Consider the following 20,093-nt stretch of genomic DNA (forward strand, 5'->3'; position numbering starts at 1 on the left):
CCTACTCTCTCGCTTTTAACCGATGCAGGTCCGGCATCGATCGTTTTCACAGCGCTGCGCTCAACTAAGCGGGCTCGAAACCACGGCCAGGGCGTCTTTATCACGACCCATTCAGCCCATATATAGGCGACGCAACCGGGGTCTCAGCCATTGACTAAACCAACGCACGACGCACTGTACCACAACCTCATTTGCCCCCCCACACTCTCATCCTCTCCAACGTTTCAACTCCTGGTCGTCATCCAGCTGTTTTCGTTAGAACGCGCGCGCGCGCGTTCTAATAGCGGAGTCGGTCCCCAAGACGCGCGCGCAGCCCTCTCTCTCTCTCGGGTCGGCGTTGAACGCGTTTGAAAGTCTGGAACAAATTCAATCAGCGCCGCTGTAATCGAATTACGGATCAGCGAACTGCATGGCCGAGCTCACGCGCCGCCGATACGTGGAGCCGCTGTAGCGGTTCTTCGAACTCATTTCTCCTTGTTAGGGCGAAAGCCGCCGCGTAAACCCGGAGGGCTGTGGATAGCGCTCTTGTCTTTAATGCGCACGGTATACGTATATGCCCCGCGCCGTTACAAATTGTGCGGCGCTCCCGATTTGACTCCGCTGCGTGCCTTCCTTTGTTTTAACGAAGCGGTTGCGGGAGAGAAAAAATAGAAGCGTATTCCGAGTGCGCGCAGTTGTAATCGCGTTATTCCGTCCTTGTCTAGCTAGCGGTTCGATCGCCTTTGCCATGCGTGGCCTCGCCTCTGTATCCGTGGCGTGTGTATATAGCAGTGGATTTTGCGCCGGCGTTTACATCGGCTTCGTTTGTTTCCAGTTCGAGGGATCGAGTGCCAGGGCTGTATTTAAGATTTTGAAATCCCAGTTTGCTTAGCATTAACAGTTCGCTTTGTACAACTTTAGGTATTCACGATGTTTGTGCGTGTATCTGTAGGTATAGGGGGGGGGGGGGGGGGCGGTTGCTATAAAAAACAAAACATTCTTTCTTTTAAGTTTTATTGTTCCCTGTGACCCTGTGGCAGTGGCGTTCGGATGCTAAGCACAAATTCACAAGTTCACGGCTGCTGCGGTCGCATTTTGCTGCGGGAGGTATGCAAAAAACTGCTCGTTTGCCGTGATTTGAGCTCGCATTGAAGAACTGCATGGTAGTGAAAAATTAATCCACATCTCTCTTCAACGACGTCTCTCATAGTCCCTGTTTCACTTCAACACCTCAAATTCTGTCAATAAATATGTGCTTTGTCTTTATTTTTGTGTGCGTGCAGCGGGAGGGGAGAAGGGGGCGAGGGGGGGGGGGGGGCAGGGAAAAGGGTTCCGTAAATAGATTACTCACGCATAACCACAGCCCCACTCTCGTTTTCCTAAACATTGCGGGACAGCAGATTTTGGTGCCGTTCACTTCTATAGCAAATTTTTTTTTTTCGATTCAATTCAGTTCAATTTTATTCACAACACACTTACAAAGTTGTGTTGAAGGCTTCCCTGGCAAAAAAAAAGCTGTAAGCAATAATCGGCAGCAGTGTCAATGCATTCGTAATAGCATTAAATGAGAATACATAAATACATATCATAAAACCCTATATCAATACTATAAGCAACAGTCACAACACTTCTAGTCACAACACGTTCACTTCTATAGCACCATTATTCCATATGACGGACAAGCCTCTTATCACTGCTGCCTGCAGCAAACACTAAACGATTTACGTAGCCACCGCAACGTTGCGGGAACCATATCAGTGCAAGCAACCTATAGCTTTGCAAAAACATGTCGTATCCGCACCGAACTTTCTATGTCTGCCGTTCGTTCTCTTCCTGGTGCACGCTTCATGGTGCAACTGGTGGCGTGTCAAAGGCCCGTGCAATGCAAATTGCTTGAGCAACTTTCGACATATTCCAAAAACACTGACGTTTTTTTATTTGGATTCGTTAGACATTATATACCCACATATGGGCGCTGTTTATTTATATTGCTACGACCAAGCACCGGAAGGCAGGCGCGACAGTTTCAACCGCTGCAACATCAACTGCTCACGATCGATTGATACGCGTGCTGCAGCTTGTGTCTGTACGTTGACATCTCTCGCAACCGCCTGTCGTCAACCGTTGCGCCACGTGTCTCTATTTTCGAAACGTGTTCAGCTGCGCTGTGATATTGTATGCGGCTTCTGTCGGCTCCTGTCAAATCGGCTCGCCGCCACAGACGGTTGAAAGCATCGCGATTCGTAGCCGCTTCCCATGACGCGTGCAGCCATCCCTTTCGTTCTCCGTATACATTCCGAAACAACGTTGACAGCTTGAAATTTGACTCGGTGACTTCTCCCGTGTCAACCAAGGAGTTGAAACTGTAAAGTTGCGCAACCCTCGTAGCTAATCGCGCCACACTGCGGTTTGTTCGATCGACCAACAGTCGAAATGTAGCCGCGGCGCCTCTGTCCTTCTCGGCGGGAGACACACACACACACACACCCTCGCCTCACGCTTCACTTCGCATCTCGCCATCGATATTGTCACGAAGAACGCCGCGTCTGACGCCACCACCGCCTGTCGTGTGTTTGGAAAGGGTAGGCGACACTTTGCTTTCTCGAGAAACGGAAGAAACGACGTCTGCCCCGAACTAGATTGACGGGGAGTGGTTGCACGCGTACTTTTGTTGTGCCTGCGGTGTTGAGGTGATAACAACGCAGACAAGCAGCCACAACAGACACAATATCTTCTTCCTCTATTCTCCCCCCCCTCTCTCTCTCTTTCTCTATCTCTCTCTATCATTTCTACATCTTTTCATTTAGCTCTTTATTTCTTTTTAGCGTTACAGACAAGTAGCAGAGAAAAAAATAACAGAAAACCGACAGTCTTTTTTTTTTTTCAGTCTCAAAAAGAGATGGGTCCTATAAAGGAAAGGGAGTTTTGAAGTGGATTCAGAAGAGCGCATTGTCGCGTGCACGTCGCCGTCCAAACACAATGGAAGTTTCACAATGCAAGAGCTTTGCCGCACACCGCCGTGCACCGCGGCTAAATTTAACCGCCAGTCTGTGGCGGCGGCGGCGGCACGCTGCGTTGGACGAGGAGGCTAGCCGAAGCTCGGGCTTAGCGGCAGGTGCGCGCGCAATATGGCCTGCGCTCGGCCTTTTCATTATATCATGGTTGCTGGCTATGTACGCGCACCCAGACACCCGCTCTGAAAGTTTGTTTAGCAGATCTATCTATCTATCTATCTATCTATCTATCTATCTATCTATCTATCTATCTATCTATCTATCTATCTATCTATCTATCTATCTATCTATCTATCTATCTATCTATCTATCTATCTATGTAATTTCTTTTAACAGTCTTGGATATCCTGATTGTCTGATATGTTACCAGACAGCCTACAGGTTTAGCGGAGATTCGGCGCCGGCACAACAGAAAACACGGCCTCGATCGACACCACCGCGCACGCGCGGCGACTTTACGTGACAACCAAATGGAACGTATTTTGGGCGTCCTTTCTGCGCCAGACCCGCCGTGGTTGCTTAGTGGCTATGGTGTTGGGCGGCTAAACACGGGGTCACGGAATCAAATACCGGCCACGGCGGCCGCGTTTCATGGGGGCGAAATGTGAAAACACCCGTGTACTTAGATTTAGGTGCACGTGAAAGAACCCCAGGTGGTCCAAATTATTCCGGAGTCCCCCACTACGGCGTGCCTCATAATCGGATTGTGATTTTGACACGTAAAGCACCATAATTTAATTTTTTTTCACACCTTTACTCGCGTCTATTGTGGACCGAATAAATTTGTTTCACTCACTCACACCTACGTACATTACCGTTTAAACTAGACTCATGCTACGCGCTTTGGAGCACTGTGTGCGCAGGCGCACGCTATAATAATAACACCGGACAATGGCTACACTGAAAACGAGTCTGATAGACACTGCATATGGCTGCGAATAGAGAGAAAACAAAAATACGGAGAGGCAGGAAGGTTAACTACTCCAACATCTGGTTGGCTGCCCAGCGCACGGAAAGGGAGATGAAGGATTAAAAGAAAATTACTCGCCATCCCGGCCCTGCCAAAGCTGTTGAAAACCACCACAACTGCCGAGGGGGGCATTGCAAGGCTTTATTGCTAAATCATCCTTGTGGCTGGGAGTGGCGTTCCCGAACGCTTACTCATATCGTATGGGAATGGCCGAGAGCCCGATGTGCGACTCCTGTATGTACAAGGAAACCATGAGACACCTATTGTGTACCTGTCCTCGCTACGACGTACAACGCCTCTCTCTCAGGACAACTTTAAACCGACGGCACTCGAGACCGTTCTCTGAGTCAAAGATACTCGGATCGTGGCTACACCCGTCACTGGCACAAAAAGCGATTCGAGAACTAGTACACTACTTGAAGTGCACCGGTTTAGGAGAGCGATTATAGTGTCCCTGTGCATACTCCCAAATGCACCCAGTTCTCACTGTCTCCTTTTCCTCTTTCTATTCCCCCTTTCCCTTACCCCTATAGTGCAGGGTAGCAAACCGGACGTTCGTCTGGTTGACCTCCCTGCCTTTCCTCTCCTTGCTCTCTCTCTCTCTCTCCTCCTCCTCCGGCGCATTATTCAGCCACAGGAGAATGTAGGCGTGTGGACTTCCCCTGTGCTGGAATTCCACGGCAATACGACCAGCGGCCGCACGCCGCCGCTGGTCGTATTATCGTTTCTCTTTCGCTTTGCCACTCCTCGTATTCACGCTGCTCCTCTCGAGTCCCAACTATGCGTTGCCTACCCATAGCGGTGCTGCAACAACTAGGAAATCAGTTACTAGGCTGCTTCTTTCGTATGTGAAAGGCTAGTGACGTCACTCACCACGTCGCAAGCTGCCGTCGCCGCGGCAGCTTGCGCAACTGTAATCTTTACCGGGAAACGTATGCGGGGAGCGCTACGTGCTTCGCATTGCTAGCAGTTAGCACCTTATCATCAATTATACGGTTTGGATACTTGATTTGTGATTTTTCTTTATTGAAACGAATGCTGTGCTGTATGTAGTATGCGTGATACTAAAGAATGTATGCGCTTTTCGCTTCAATCGCTGAAGGGTTTTCCCTTCTTTTTTATTCGGGAGGACGATGGGGGGCCGCGAAAATCCCGACTAACTAGAGGCTAACAGCCTCGATGTAAAGAGAAAGGCAAGGGCGAAGAGAGTTCACACACGCGGTAGCTAGCAGTTGCAGGAATTGATATGTAGCCAGGTGTGGCAATGCGCACGCAGGTAAACACTGCGGAAATACCGAGCGGCGTGGTGGTTTAGTATCAGCTACAATGCCTGCGTTATAAAGATACCACGTTCTCTCTCTACCTCTATCTCTCTCCCTCTCTTCTTTTTTTTTAATTTTTTCAGAAGCCTGGCACTGGCGAGCAAAGTGTTTAAGCTGTAAAATTCACTCTTTACTCTGGTTGTAGATGTTCAAAGCGTTTTATTACCTGAAAAAGAGACAGATCTTTTTTGGGGGGAAAGCATCAGGCATGTGACGATAAAGGAGGCGAAAAGCAAGGAGTTTGGGTGGGAGAAGAATAAAAAGCGTATAGAGGGGAGAAATGGCGTAAAATAGGAGAGATGCTTCATGCTAACGAGGCCGGATGTGGCGGAATTGATAACTGTTGGGATTTATCGTCCCCTAGAGTGCTACGTATAGGCTAGAGGGCGCGTCGTCTTCGACAGCTCCGTGTTAATTTCTGCCACTTTGACGTGCTCCTAAATATAAGTTCATGAGCGCTGCTGAACTGCGCTTCCATCAGAATTCGACCACCGCGTCCGAGAATCGAATTCAGCAGCACAACACCACACGACCATAACCACCGAGCCACCGTCGCGCTTAGTGCCGCCTCACACAGAGGCCGTTGTTTAACAACCCTGAAACCCTAATCAACTCCGTCTTTCGCCCTATACTTATCGCTTCCTCTGTATCCGCCCTTTCTTCGTTTTTTACTTTGCAGTAACTACGTAAAATTAATGTTTCATCGCCGCTGACCAAGTGCCATCCATTGGATAGCCCGAGTTTTCGACACGTAATTGTTATCTAAGCCCGCATGCGCGCGTGCTTGCGTGAGAGCGAGTGATGTGCGGGTGCGACTGAGGCCGGAGCCGAAAATGTCGCACGTCCGCCGATAAGGGGTGCGCGACGCCAGGGTCGGCTGTCCCTGGTCGTGGACCGGGGGCGTGTTTGGTGCGCGACGAGCGTGTGCTTTCGTGTCAACACTTCGTGGTTTATGCAGTGGTACGAACTTCAATACACCACCCCCTGCTCTCTCCCGCCTCGCCCTCCGCTCCCCACTTCGCCTCTTTCTTCGTCGGTTCCAAGAAAACAATGTTTGTTTGGTAAACACGTCCTTCTTTTACGGAGTGTAGAGGTCCACCCTGCTTGGCGCATAATCCTGCAGGAGCAGCAGCGCTGCGTATAAAATGGTGTACGAATGAATTGGAATGTGTTTGCGTTGTCTTTCTCTTTATTATTGCTGGGACACAACGCTTTCTTTATTATTAATACATGAAATGTTAGCGTGGGAGCCGGCGGTATCATGGACTTCGCCGGCTGCCCCTTTTAGCTCTGTGTATATTCAATAGACAGCGAACACGTAGGTCGGCTCTTAAAAAAAGTAATAATAATTGAATGTGTTCGACGTAATAGTTCAGCGGAAACCCACTAGGTGGAGAGAAGTAATTAAATGGCAAATGATCCATCCACCCAATCGTAGCAATTGCGACAAAGAAAACCCCATACGGGTTCCTTGAAAGAAAAGCCTCGCAGTTGAAGAAAAATTCGTCAAAGTCCGAGACTCGAACCCGGGATCACCGCCTATCCGGGGCAGCCGCTCTACCATCTGAGCTAACCAGGCGGCTAGCAGATGGCAGCCGCCTGGTCAGCTCAGATTTTTCTTCAATTGCGAGGCTTTTCTTTCAAGGAACCCGTCTTTGTAGCAGTTGCTACAAAGGGGTAGATGTCTCATTTTCTATTTAATTACTTCTTTCCACCTAGTGGGTTTCCGCTGAACTATTACGTCAAATACTTGCCTTTGCTTCGAGTTGTTGATAAATTCGGCTTCACCCTGCCATCTGCTAGCCAACTGGTTAGCTCAGATGGTAGAGCGGCTGCCCCGGATAAGCGGTGGTCCCGGGTTTGAGTCCCGGACCAGGACAAGTTTTTCTTCAACTGTGAGGCTTTGCTTTCAAGGAACCCGTGTGGGTTTCCTTTGTAGCAATTGTTACAAAGGGGTGGATGTCTCATTTTCTATTTAATGAAATGTGTATTTGTCATTGATGTTCTGCGTGATCATATTTTTTTTTCGTTAACTTCCTACAATTAACTGCTCTGTACACTGTGACTGCTTGCGTGAAGTCTTTTGCTGTCGTCGTGTGGATTCCTTTCTGTACAATATACCGGACGACCTTAAGGAAAAATTCCAACTGCTAACTTTGCATAGAAATACGCAATAACTTGAGAAGCAGCCTTTATGCTCAAAGACGACAAAAGCTTTAAAACAAGCGCAAGTACAAGTAGTCATTGTAAAGGCGACGTTGTTTCAAGGAGGAGGAAGAAAATGGGGGTATAGAGTTCCGTTGAGTGGTAGCACATCGTTGCAGCAATTATACTTTGATTTCTGCTGTTGTACGTTTAACTGGTATAACGTTCAGTTTAAAAGAGACCTTATGGGAGGTTCGAAAACTGCGACCCCACACACTGCATCAGTGCGTGGGCTCGCAATGTGTGAAGCTGCATCAGACAGACAGTTTACGTGTACAGAAAATACCGAGACGTACCATGCCAGTCAGGCATTTCGCTTAGGTAACACCTGCAGCTCTCATTTATATATATATATATATATATATATATATATATATATATATATATATATATATATCACTCTCTTTCTCTAGCGTGTCAGGAAGGAGAGTGTAATCAGTGATAACTGTAATAAGTCACTGTAAGATCAGCTCAAGAATAACTGAGTTACCGTTAGACTGACACCAGCGCCGAGTATATAACGTACACTTCCGGGAAGCGAGAGCGTTTCGTAAGCTGCTTGTTTGCAAGCGTCAGATCGTTATATTCGAGCCGTGCTGACGGCAGCAGGTTTACATAACGCTTTACGTAAATTTGCCTTAAGCCGTGCATGCTGAGTAAGCACACATTTAGCTGGCAAAGCTTAGCTATCGGCGACGTTAGAGCTTTGCAGACGTAGACGTGGGTGCACATTGTGACTAACATTCTTGTCCGCGCAAAAAAGTAAAGGCGAATGACAACATGCCGCATTTAGCACATGCCCCAAGCGTGGCTGCAGGAGATTGAAGACGTATTTGAGCGCCACACCGGGCTGCAAAGATACGAAATCTTGAGACGTGTAACGGGCACCCTGTAGGATAAACGCCACTAACGAGAACCCGTTTCCTGCGCTTTTTCTTCTTTTTTTATTATTGTTCGGGCACTGTTGATCGCTTGTTGGATCATTCTTGAACACATCAAGCCTCCGTGTTGCTGCTGACTTCTCTGTTGTGTGGAGCTCTTATTTGCTAGCCGCGACGAGCGGGAGCCTGCCAGCCAGCCAGCCGTGCCTAATCTTTTCCTCCCGTTGGTGTGCGCAGGTACCACGACGAGGAGCATGCTAACTTGCTGAACACCATGTGGTTGACGGCAATCACGTTTCTCTCCGTGGGCTACGGAGACATCGTGCCCAACACGTACTGTGGCAGGGGCATCGCGGTCACCACGGGACTCATGGTGCGTACGCATTGTCTGCCTTTCCTTCTTGTCACTCTCTCACACTATACGTGTAGTTAGATTGTTTACCGTGTAGTAGGCTGGTTACCTGATCTGTGGACGGCAGTAACAAAGCTGGTAAGGACATTTAGTGAAGCCTTGTCCGACGTACTACAACGCGGCCGATAAAAAATGGCCGACGCCGCAAAGAGTTAAAAACACGTCTAAAAATGCTTGGATTGACGTCACATTTCTCAGGGAGGTTCCTGTAAAGAAAGTAAATTAGCGACTTTGAAAAAGAAAATTTGGTAAATTTCGGTCTGGGTGGTGATCGAACCCGGGCATCCGCGGTGCGAGATGAGCACGCCTCTCTCTCTCTCTCTCCTCCCCATCTTTCATTCCCCCTCACCACGCTCCCATGTGTAGGGTCGCAAACCGGTTGGGCTGAACTGGTTACCCTCCCTGCCTTTCCTTCTCCACTCTTTCCTTCCTTCCTTCCTTCCCTGAAGCCACGGGTGCTCCACGGTTGTGGCGTACTAAATGTGTACCTAGTGCGTGCCTGATTGCACACGTCACGTGGTCACTGAGACGCGCTCGTGCCACTACTCCCGCATTCGTCGTCGTCTTCTTCCACAGCTGGCAGGTTTTCGCCTTTACGTATTACAGACGTGTAACACTTGCTTTTGACATGACTAAATCAGGAGACGCTGGCACCGGGATACTTTACCAGTCGTACTCCGTGTCACGTGAGAACAATGTAGATATAACACAAGTCACATTATAACAGCACAAGAGCAAAAGAAACACACGTCATAAAAGGACGTAAACAAAATTCTCTACGCAAGAATATCAGAATAGAGAAATAAACATATCGTAAAATTTCATAAACACTGCAACTACTCAGTCGACAACATGTTACAATAAATGAAGAATGGCGGGTATCACTTCATTAAAAAAATTAAATACAGCGTAAAATGTCGATATAATCCCACGAAACGTTACATTCGCTTCTTATCCTAATATTGGTCAAATATATAACTGTCCTCCGAAAACTCTTTTAGAGCAAGTGCGCGTTCTTTTTATTATTTTTATGGTGGATGGCTGTGGGCCCAACAACTTCTTTCTGCCACTTGGTCTTCGATCAAACTTGATTGATTATAAATGAACTCATTACTCGCCAAAGAGCTAATATATACTATGGTGCGCTCGTGCTCTGCCCTTCGGCGGTGTTTTCGGGGGCTTAATGAAACAACCTGAGCCTCTTGGATAAAGTCCAATGGGCTGTCCCGAGTAGTTTCTTTGTATCACACTGGGCGGCTTTCCCGTGGGTCTTGTCTGTTTATCCACCCAATGGAATGAAAACAAATCGCTTTTCCGCGTTTTTGTCTGTGTAGTGCAGAGCCCTCCAAAAAGGTCATGCGATCGGCCAATTAAATGCCACGTGTTGTACCAATACGACTTGTTGGTGTTCATTAAGGTCCTGACTGATTTGCGAAAAGACAGCAATTGTGATTATACTTCTGCGCTGTTGACAAGTAAAGGTCTTCCCCAATCTAACTTGACCTAACCTAATCTAAAGAAAAAGCAGTCAATGCTGTAATTTCTTCCTTTTTTTATTAAAAGTTGATTACGGATTTCCCTGTTGGACAGACGAATATAATTTTAGTCCACTTTTTTATGCATGCCGAATTGGTATAGAGAGAGAGATGCGGGCTTTAATGATATGCTGGAGATGTTAGCCTGGCTGTTCGCCAAACATGGTACTCCAGATGCCGGGTGATGGTTATGATATATACAGTGATAAACACTTAACAGCACATTGAATCACACACACATATACACTATAGAGATATTTACAAAGCTTCGTTAAGGCTCATAGCCTGCAAGAACGTCAGCAGCGGTTTCGTTGCGCGTAACGCGCCGTTGGTGCTTTGTATTGGGCCGAGAATGTGCCGCAGTTCCAAGCTCGAGTCCCGTTGAAGATGTACTGCCGCCTTCAACGACTGTCTCTGTGACAGCAGTCGCACAGAACACGTTGCAGGTCTTCAGGGGTGTTACATTCAGAGCACATTGGCGAGTCCGTCAGTTGAATCTTGCACTTGAAGTAGTTCGTGTAGGCCACGTTGAGTCTGACGCGGTGTAGGCATGTTAGGTCTTGTCTATTGAGGCCTCGCGGCATGTAAAATCGCACGTAGAGATCAATTTTGTATAGGGGTCCGCGCTGATGGCTTGCATCTGTCCAGAGGGATTGCTGGAAAACGCCAAGCGTGTGCAGACACCAGTGCCACCGCGTTTTTTTCTCGGGAAAAGTATCTGAACCATTTCACTCGAAGTGTCGCGTCCAGCTTTGGCAGCACGGTCAGCCTGGACACTGTCCTGTATTCCGCAGTGAGCTGGTAACCGCTGCAGCACAACGCTGTGATGCAGTTCGCAGGCTTTGTTGCATAGGCGTCTGATATGTCTATTACGAGTTGTTCCTGCGTGCGCGGCGACTTCAGGGACTGCAGGGCCGCTCTTGAGTCGGTGAAGATGGCCCATGACACAGCTGTCTTGTCTATGATCTAAATAAAAGCTGACCGCAGTGCAGCTAGTTCAGTGGCTGTAGCTTATGTGTGGTGACTCAGAGTGGCAGAAATGGTAACACTCGCAGACGGAATCCACGCACCAGTGGCAGACGATGTAGGTATAACGGAGCCATCAGTGTAAAAATGACGGTGAGCTCTGTAGCTGGTGTTAATATTCTCTAGAGCAAGAGATGTCAGCGCTGGACCGGGAGTATTTCTCTTGCTCTTGAACCCAGGCACGAAAGCGACAATTGACGGCAAAGGAAATTTCTACGGTAGCTCCGTCGGCATTGAAGGGCTTTGATAATTTGCCGGGAGTAAGCTCCGCTCCACAGGACCTTGCTCGTAGGGACACGTCTGTTGCGACCACAGCTCCATTTACAGATGTCATCTATACCAACACGCAACATCACTATCGGCGTATTGGTACAGCGTTATAAATCCTGCCACCTGCGCCCCCCCCCCCCCCCTATTTAGGCTAATTATCCACCTGACAAATAAATGGTGCATTCGTTTATTCATCCTTTTAACATAGTGTGTTTTCAAAAGGGTCACTTATAGCCCGCAAGAAAGCTTCAAGTTTTTTTTTTTTCCGTGTGTTCTTAAGATACACTGATTTGCTGCACTTGTGGTGACATACACAATGATAGACCCGCTCAGGCGGAGCAATTGCCGGCCTCGATCAACAGGCTTAGCACGCCTGTTGCTATAATCTGCCACCACCGCCACCACCTCAACGTAATCATCATCACTTTTAATACCTTTCAGGCTCGCACTGAAGCATAGCTGGAGTACTCGCGGGTCTGCACTTGTCAGCAGGCTTAGTGCGAAATATTGTAGATAGTGCCATTGTTTCCACAGATTCTTCATGGCAGTCGACGACTGACTTCGCAATGACATCTCTTGAGCAAAGAGTCTTCTATGATTAGTCAACACAAAAAAAGGCACCCTTTCTTTTTAATTTGCAAGCGAATATACTGCATACGCACAAAATATATACCGCATGATATTGAGGGAAAAATATCATTCGCGTGTGCCGCAGCAACCTTAGCTTCGCGACGCACTTTCTTTTTTGGGTTAGGAAATTGTTCGCGTTGTGAGAAATAGACCGGAAAGCTGACGCCATGTTATATGGTGGCGGTATGGCGAACATTTTCAAGAACGTGGAGGTGGAATCGAAATTTCGTCTTCGGGAGGATTCGCGGTGCTCTTCGGTTTACGAAATCTGAGCCACGTGTTTTCATCAAGAACAGCCCGCACCCATTTGGCTCGTGCCTTCAAAGGTCTGAAAAAAAAAAAAGAAACATTGCACAATATAGTACAGCGGCGGCATATGCAATCCCGACAGGAAATTTCCATAAATCCTACAGGTGAACTCGTCCTCTTTTGGTATCGATGCCACAAACCCGCTTTCTCCTTTAGGAGCAGCTATACCGAAGCACGTGCGTCGGTGGTTCCCGCCCCCTCTTCCCCCCCCCCCTCTTTTTTTTTTTTTTTCTTCGGCGGCTCTGTATATCCTGTCGTCCGATGCGCAATGAAAAAGTTTCCTTACAGTATCACATCCGGAAATTGTTCTGGAAACATAAAAACGGAATAATTTGTGATACAGTTTTTAAAGTTAGTCATATAATAACATCATAGTCATACGTGACACTTTTTCTATTTTGCGGGCATTATTCCAGCCTTGGAAGAAACTTTTATGCAGCACGTAACGAGCAACAGAAAACTGGATCGGCATATATGGAGATGGTCTACAATTTTCTCAACGACACTTTTGTTCTGAACATATTAGTTGAGCAATTGTTTATTAATAATAACTAAATATGTAATTAGGCGAAATAAAAAAAATCACAAGCCTTTCCCCCCGTCGAGAAAATGGTGGTAAGCGAAGCTTGTCGTGTTTTTCTTCGGTGTTCCTCGGAACGAATTGCACTGACGAGTACCAGTGCTCGACGTGGTCACACACACTGCAGATGGCTGCGAAGTTCCGGTTGAGAAACTCGCGTTGAAACCTGGCCGTCACACCGGGGAAGTTGGCGCTAGCGTTGCCGAGGCGTGTACCACAGTTGTCGGGTTCCTGGAGGGCAAGATGACGCTGTCCGTAGGCGTTCCGCTTCGTTTGCCCTAAACTCAGGTGTCGGCAGCTCCTCGCTGACGTTTGGCCTCAACATCGCGCTCCCGCAACTCAGGATCCGCGGCTCTTCGCTGGCGTGGCACTTGCACTTATTTAAATTTTGGCACAAGTTACGTGGGGCACCCAGTATGATAACAAGTATACGCCCCGAGCACATTACCGTATCGAGCAAAGTAATTTAGTTGGGTACAACCTTACGCAAGGAATCTCCTTGGGCTAGAGAGAGAGAAAACATCCTTATTGAGCAAAATTATGGCTTTGTGCGTGGGTTCCCTCTTCACGGAAAATCCATGCGCCGACTTGGCTACGACCGCCCTCTCAATCAACACGATCTGTTCCTAGAGGCGGGAGCTGGACAGCAGCGTCTCCCACTGTTCCTAGGGTTGGGGGGTCGGGGGTAGATGAGATAGAAGTGCTAGACCTAGGATGCAATCAGGTAATGGACATATTCCAGTGCGACTGCGTTTCGTCGAGAATATCGTCCGTAAGAAAAGAAAAACATCTACCATATAAAAAAATCAATTACGTGCTTTTCTCCTCCTCCCACTTCGTACTATAGATGCGAGAGTTTGGCTTTGCCTGTAGTTGATATGGTTTAGTGTGGCTGGTAACGCGCACCGACTTAATCCGTAGCTGGAAATCAATCTGCCCGTCCGTCCGTCCGTCCGTCCGTCGGTTGTGATTCTCTCATATTCTCCCTTCTGCCTTATTTCTTTATCTATTATCAAATAGGTAAGTCTTTAAAGCGAAGCTTTCTATGTGTCACTGATTCGTCCGTGAGCGCCTAAAACGCACTGCAAGAAAGCCAACTTACACAATGGAAGTATCTGCGCATCTGCGCACACAATAGAACAATCTGCGCATCTGCGCACACAATCGTAGAACACTACAGTTTACATTCGCGGTTATACCGATAAGAACAATGGGAAATGCAACGCCACACTACCCAGACGAACTGTAATATCCGCATCGCATTATGCGCGTCACGCAATGCATTCCCGGCCGTCACCATGGGTAGGCCGCGGGTGCAGCGCACGGCAGAAGAAGAGGTTGCCGTACGCGAACGTAAGCACGTACGAGCGCGATCGTGCCCGTAAGGCCGATCCCGTGTATCGGCGACGGCACTGCAGTCCGTGTAAGTGTGAGTGTGTGCGTGTAATCAATGGCTACATGACCTAAAACAAAGGCTATGCAACTTAACGAAATGTGTCTTCATTCAACTTCAACGTTCAAAAAATACAATCCTAAACAAGCAATCAAATCACATATGCATCGCATTGTGTCGCTCAGCATTTCTTGGGTTCGTTGCGTGGTCGTTGGCTTTGGACTTTGACTTAGATTCAGTTTGCATGAGCGAAAGTTTCGCGTTAAACCATCTTTCTTTAAGAAAAGGGATTTGATTTTTTTATCAATAAATCTACTCATATATCTAATGACTGGGTCTTTTGCTCGCTCACTCAGTCATCGTAGCCACTCAATAGGTTGGCCCAACTGCTGCTGCGCACTAGGTTGTGGATAGGTTTATAGCCGGGGCAGTGACGCGTGTGTCAATTAAACGTAAATGGATCAGTTCACCATTCGTTTCTTGCGTGAAAGAACACATAGCCCTTTACGTCACACTGCACGTCACAAACGCAAATTAGGCGTTATCTTTCAATTTCGTCTCCGCTGCACAGAGTCTCTACGAGAACCAACTTTAACTCAACGTTCTGGCCTGACAAAATACACCACTCATTTATTCAGTCACTCACTTGATCCATCTCAATTTCTGTTTTGTCCCCACTGCCCCTACTCTCCACAAGAACCAACCAGCGCAACTTGTTACCCCGACAAAATACCTAGTTTTTCGTACTGCTTTAGATCGCTTTTCATTCATTCATTCATTCATTCATTCATTCATTCATTCATTCATTCATTCATTCATTCATTCATTCATTCATTCATCCTTTTCTTTTTCGCTTGGTTTGCCACGCGGCATAACGTCATAATGGATTTAAATGTAAGCATGTATAGCCCGTTTCATAAAGATACTGCAACCTATAAAATGCGTTGACCATGATCCATCTTTCATAGTCTTCTCATTAATGCAATCATTCACTCACTCACTCGCCCGTTCACACCTGAAGAAGCTGCACGCCAGTTTTCGTCAAACATCGGAAGGCCCGCCAACGAAGGCATATTGTAGAGCGCTGGGAGGCGCTGCAAACGTGCTGCCTCCGTAAAGTGTGTCCCGTCAACGTCCTAGGCCTTTCCCCCTTTTTTATTTGCCTTTTCCCTGGCAGCGCGGGAGCCCAGAGGCGCTGCGCGGGAGCGTCGGGATGTGCGTGATCCGCGTGAATGACCCTATACGCACGCGTGTGACCCAGTTCTGTGACACTTGATACTTTCGCGAAGGGCTTGAGAGGGCTTTGAGCGCCTCATCGTCGTCCCAGGCGTCTTTCCCGTCTCTCGTTCGCTTTCCTCCTAGCCTTCGCTTCTCGTCCCTACAGTTCCCTCGGTGGGGGGCTCCTCTTCCTTTTTTCAAAAAAAAAAGCGACGCCGGAGATCTTTCCTCCTTATTAGGGAGCCGCGCACGAAGTGCGCAGGAACGAGACCCGCCACCAGCCGGCGAACCATTCCACGCTGTGCGGCCTTTCTCTCCCCCTCTCTATTTTTATAATGACTTTCTTTCTTTCCAACTCTCACTTCGTTTAATGTACAGTACAAGACGTGTAATATAGTACGACGATAAGCGCGAGAAGCGCTTCGAGCGTTTCTGGCTCCCTTAGGCTCGGAAGACGAGCCTGTCGACAGCCCTCTTTTTTAAAACGGTCGTGGTACTTTCGCTCCTGTATAGCATCGTTCAGTGTACGTTTTTAACACATTTTATTTTTCGCGTCGCTCGCTGTCTTTGTTTTCTACAGCGCCTATATCCGCGTCACTCCGCGACCGGCCCCCGGACGATACGTGCTATTTTTCTTCGCTCTTGACCTGCTCTTAGTTCTCAGTTCTCTCTTCTCAAAACTTTCTTTCTTTCTTTCTTTCTTTCTTTCTTTCTTTCTTTCTTTCTTTCTTTCTTTCTTTCTTTCTTTGGTTCGGATTAGAAGTACGTCAGCGTCCTTCAACCCCACCTGAGCGGCCGGTACATGTGCTTCCACTGTTCTGAGCAATTGGGGCGAGAATACGGCGAAGGCAAGTAAGATAGGAAGCGCGAAGGGGGCGCATGTACAGAAAAGCACGGAGGCAATATATTACGAGGCGAACGCGCGGAGAGGTCGTTCTTCGGAGTGACAGAACGGAGGTGAACACGAAGACGCTGAACACGCCGCTTCTTCACGTTTTCGTCTTCGTTCGTTAGTTTATTATTATATTTATTTTTTTGGTCCCGTTCTGGCATCCGCGTCCTTTCAGCCTTTGAGCATGCGGAGTATGCTGCGGTATGCCGAGTATGCGATCCCGCGGCAATAAAGCAGGATGCGGAAGAAGAGGCTCGAAGCACCCATTGCTGGTTGGTTTGGTGTGTACGACCATCGGTGGGGGTGGGCCCGTTTGCCGCCTCGCGACTTTTCATTACTCCTTTTTTTTTCCACTCTCTCGGGAAGTATACAGATGTCAAGGGCGTATTTCGAATATTTTTTTACGTCACATGTACGCGGCAGTTAACATTTCAGATAGCTCCTTCTCGTTATTATTATTTGGCGTATTTTGTGCTATTGATGTCGCGTTGCACCGTTATCATATTCGCGTTTATCAGTGAAAAGGAGAGAGCGACTGGTATTTTATGAAGGAATCGGTTTTTGTTAAGGTGATCAAAGAACACAGGTTCCCAACGCAAGCGCGAGAAGATATCGCCTCTGAGAGAGGAGCAGTTTACCCAAGACAAAAGCTAACATTGTCGGCTTTTCGTCTCCGAGCGAAGTGTCATTTTTGAGACAATTTTAACTTCTGACATACTTCTGCGCACTCTGGTCACACTTTTCGACAATGGCTTTAAATACACTCGATATGTGTATACACCTCGCACCGCTTGCATGGTTATTATCGGACGGCTGCAATATAATTCCGTATGCCTCAGTGAGGCAAGGTTGCCGGCTGTAGCTAAGAGGTCTTTATTTCGTCCCGAAGGACGTTATGGCATCGAAAATGATTGATAGGCACATGCAGGGAACTCTTGCTAGGCGAGGCAGTATCGCTGCTATGTTTTCGTGAAGGAAAATATCTGTGCGAAAGAAACGATCAAAGGTGAATATGATACGGGCGTGTATACGACTTAGTGGTTCCATAGAGACATATGTAGCCTTGAAAACAAAGGCAGCGAATCTATAGCAACATTAGGCTGTGGAACTCCGTATTTACAAAGAGAAGTGGATAATGTGTTGAACCAGCTTTCCCGCAAAAGCAGTTCGCAAGCATAACGGTGGCACTCTCAATTTTACTATCACCGTGTATAAGGACGCGGCTGGTACATCACGTGGAACTGTTAGGCACGAGGAAGCGTGGTTGATCGATCACCATTAATTATTCCTTCGCTTAATGAAATGCGATCGTAGCCGAAAGAATACAAGTTCAAAAAATAGTATGCAGTTTTCACGGGAACGTAAGCATTTTTCTTTGTCTGCGAAGGATTAAAACAATTATGCGGATCGCACACGCTGTGGAAATTAGTTTAAGCGAAGCTCTCATTGGGTGTTTGTGAGGAATGATGTTATTGGTTGGCAAGCATTTGCACGTAACGAAAACACGAGAACGTGAAGGAAGACAGGGAAATGGTTGGGAAGTCAACCAGATGCGCGTCTGGTTTGCTACCCTAGACATCGGGAAGAGAGATTCAAGAGACGAATAGAAAGAAAAAGCTGAGGGAGTGAAGCATTAGCGTTTCGGACACGTGGGGCTGCCCATTGCATTCGGTCACTGAGGCCAGTTTATTAAGTAAACTATACCGTGTTCCGTAAACTATACCGCGATATGGTGTAGCGCACGTCATCAGCCATGCGCTGCAACAACATTAGATACTGCTCGTGGATGCATGCATCGCCGGTCGTTCTTGCTCATTCACTCAGTGAACTCCGTTTTTTTCCTCGCAATGAAAAAAGGCGAATCTTCGCGGCCTGGGCATTAAATTAAAGCGCACGCGGCTATCTGCGCTGCCCAGTCCCCCTGCCGAGCTCTTACGATAGAGGTCGGCGCAATATGGACTCAAGCACACCGTCCCGGCCGAAGTCCATCTACTATTACGATTACCTTGCTCTTTCTTTCTTTCTTGACTTCTTTCTTTCTTTCTTTCTTTCTTTCTTTCTTTCTTTCTTTCCTTCCTTCCTTCCTTTCTTCTTCTTTCTTCCTTACTTTCTTTCCTTCTTTCACGTCCCGCGCTCTATTTGTATCGATCGCTATTCTCCGCAGGCGGTTTGCGACCGGCAAATTATTCTCTGCCAGTTTCTATTCATCCCGCCGCCCTATCCATATAGCCCATATATCTTACGCTCCTCCAGCCCTGTGCATAGCATTAACGACGTTTGTTCCGTCTGGCGTATATGGCGCGTGTCGGCGACGTCGTCGCTCGCGCGCTTCGGCCCGGCTCGAAACGCTTTCCCCGCGCAGTAGAGTCTTGGGAGTCTATCGCATTATCGGGAGACTACACTCTCCCGCCAACCCCCTCTCTCAAATCCTCTTCCACCTTCTCCGGGCCCACCCACGCCGTCACCACAGGGATCGCCGCATACTTCGCATACAGAGTCAGTCATCTCGCATAATCTCGCCTCTCCCTTCAGCCCCTGGGCCTCCGGCCCAGCATGTACGTAAAAGAATTAGCGGCGCCTGTAATGTCGACCAGTGGCCGCTTCTTTTTTTTCCTTTTTCGGCCACGTCGTTGATTCGCGCTTCCGTCTTCGCCACATCGGCCACGCGACGCGGCACGGTGCTACCTCATTTACTTAGCGCGGCGTCTCCTCGCCGCCGTGGCCCTTTCCTTATATTCTGTCTCTACAAGCAACTCGATCTACGCCGCTTCATTGACGACACCGCATCCGCTCCCCCCCCCCTCCTTTTTTTTTATTATTTCTTCCTTTTTCATCGTGCTCTATTTTTTCCTCTCGCTTTGTCTTTGTCTCGGCTCCTGTGCTTCGACGCATGCTTGCCTTCGCGTGATTTCCCTAAAGATTTCCTCGATCTGCGCCGTTGCCCCCGCTTGCTCCTGCGGGGGCCGCCACATTTCTTGCTTGTTCGCATTCCCGTCCTTTGGCAGAGGCCGAGTCTGCTCGGCTAATTAGCCTGTTCCTTGTTTCCGCGCCGTTGCAGGAGCAGGAGGACGGAGACCGAGTGAGCGAGCGAGAGATCGAACGAGAGAGGGAAGCGGGAGAATGGAGTTCCGGGAGACGCGATAGGGGAGCGGTCGAGGGATAGGGAACAGTGGGACGTGGTCGAGCTGTAGGAAGAGCCAACTGTACATAGTTTTCGGCGTTCCCCGAAGACGGGTATACGTAATTTGAGCTCACTTAATTCGCGGCGGAAGGACATCGTCACGGGGCCGGGCGTTAGCGGTTTCGAGAAATTGCTCGGCGCTCTCGCGCTGCCTTGCGCGTTTCGGTGTCGGAAATAAAACCGGGCTATCGAAGACGTATTTCGACGAGATCCGAGCTGGAGGGATTCCAACGCGACGCGATCACGTTGCGACAACGGAAACCCAGTCTGGGCGCG

The 20,093-nt window shown here is 48.2% G+C and overlaps 1 protein-coding gene across 6 annotated transcripts in view; it reads left to right on the plus strand.

The window, feature by feature from the left end:
• Positions 1-20,093, plus strand: part of LOC119446224 (small conductance calcium-activated potassium channel protein 2-like) — a 462,613-nt gene that overhangs the window by 416,592 nt on the left and 25,928 nt on the right. For all 6 annotated transcript variants that reach the window (XM_049664012.1, XM_049664009.1, XM_037710591.2 and 3 more), the window contains one exon: positions 8,609-8,744. In XM_049664012.1, coding sequence (XP_049519969.1) covers positions 8,609-8,744 — 136 coding nt within the window. The remainder of the gene's footprint in view (positions 1-8,608; positions 8,745-20,093) is intronic.

This window comes from Dermacentor silvarum, chromosome 3 (assembly GCF_013339745.2).
Source record: "Dermacentor silvarum isolate Dsil-2018 chromosome 3, BIME_Dsil_1.4, whole genome shotgun sequence".
Taxonomy (NCBI): Eukaryota; Metazoa; Arthropoda; class Arachnida; order Ixodida; family Ixodidae; genus Dermacentor; species Dermacentor silvarum.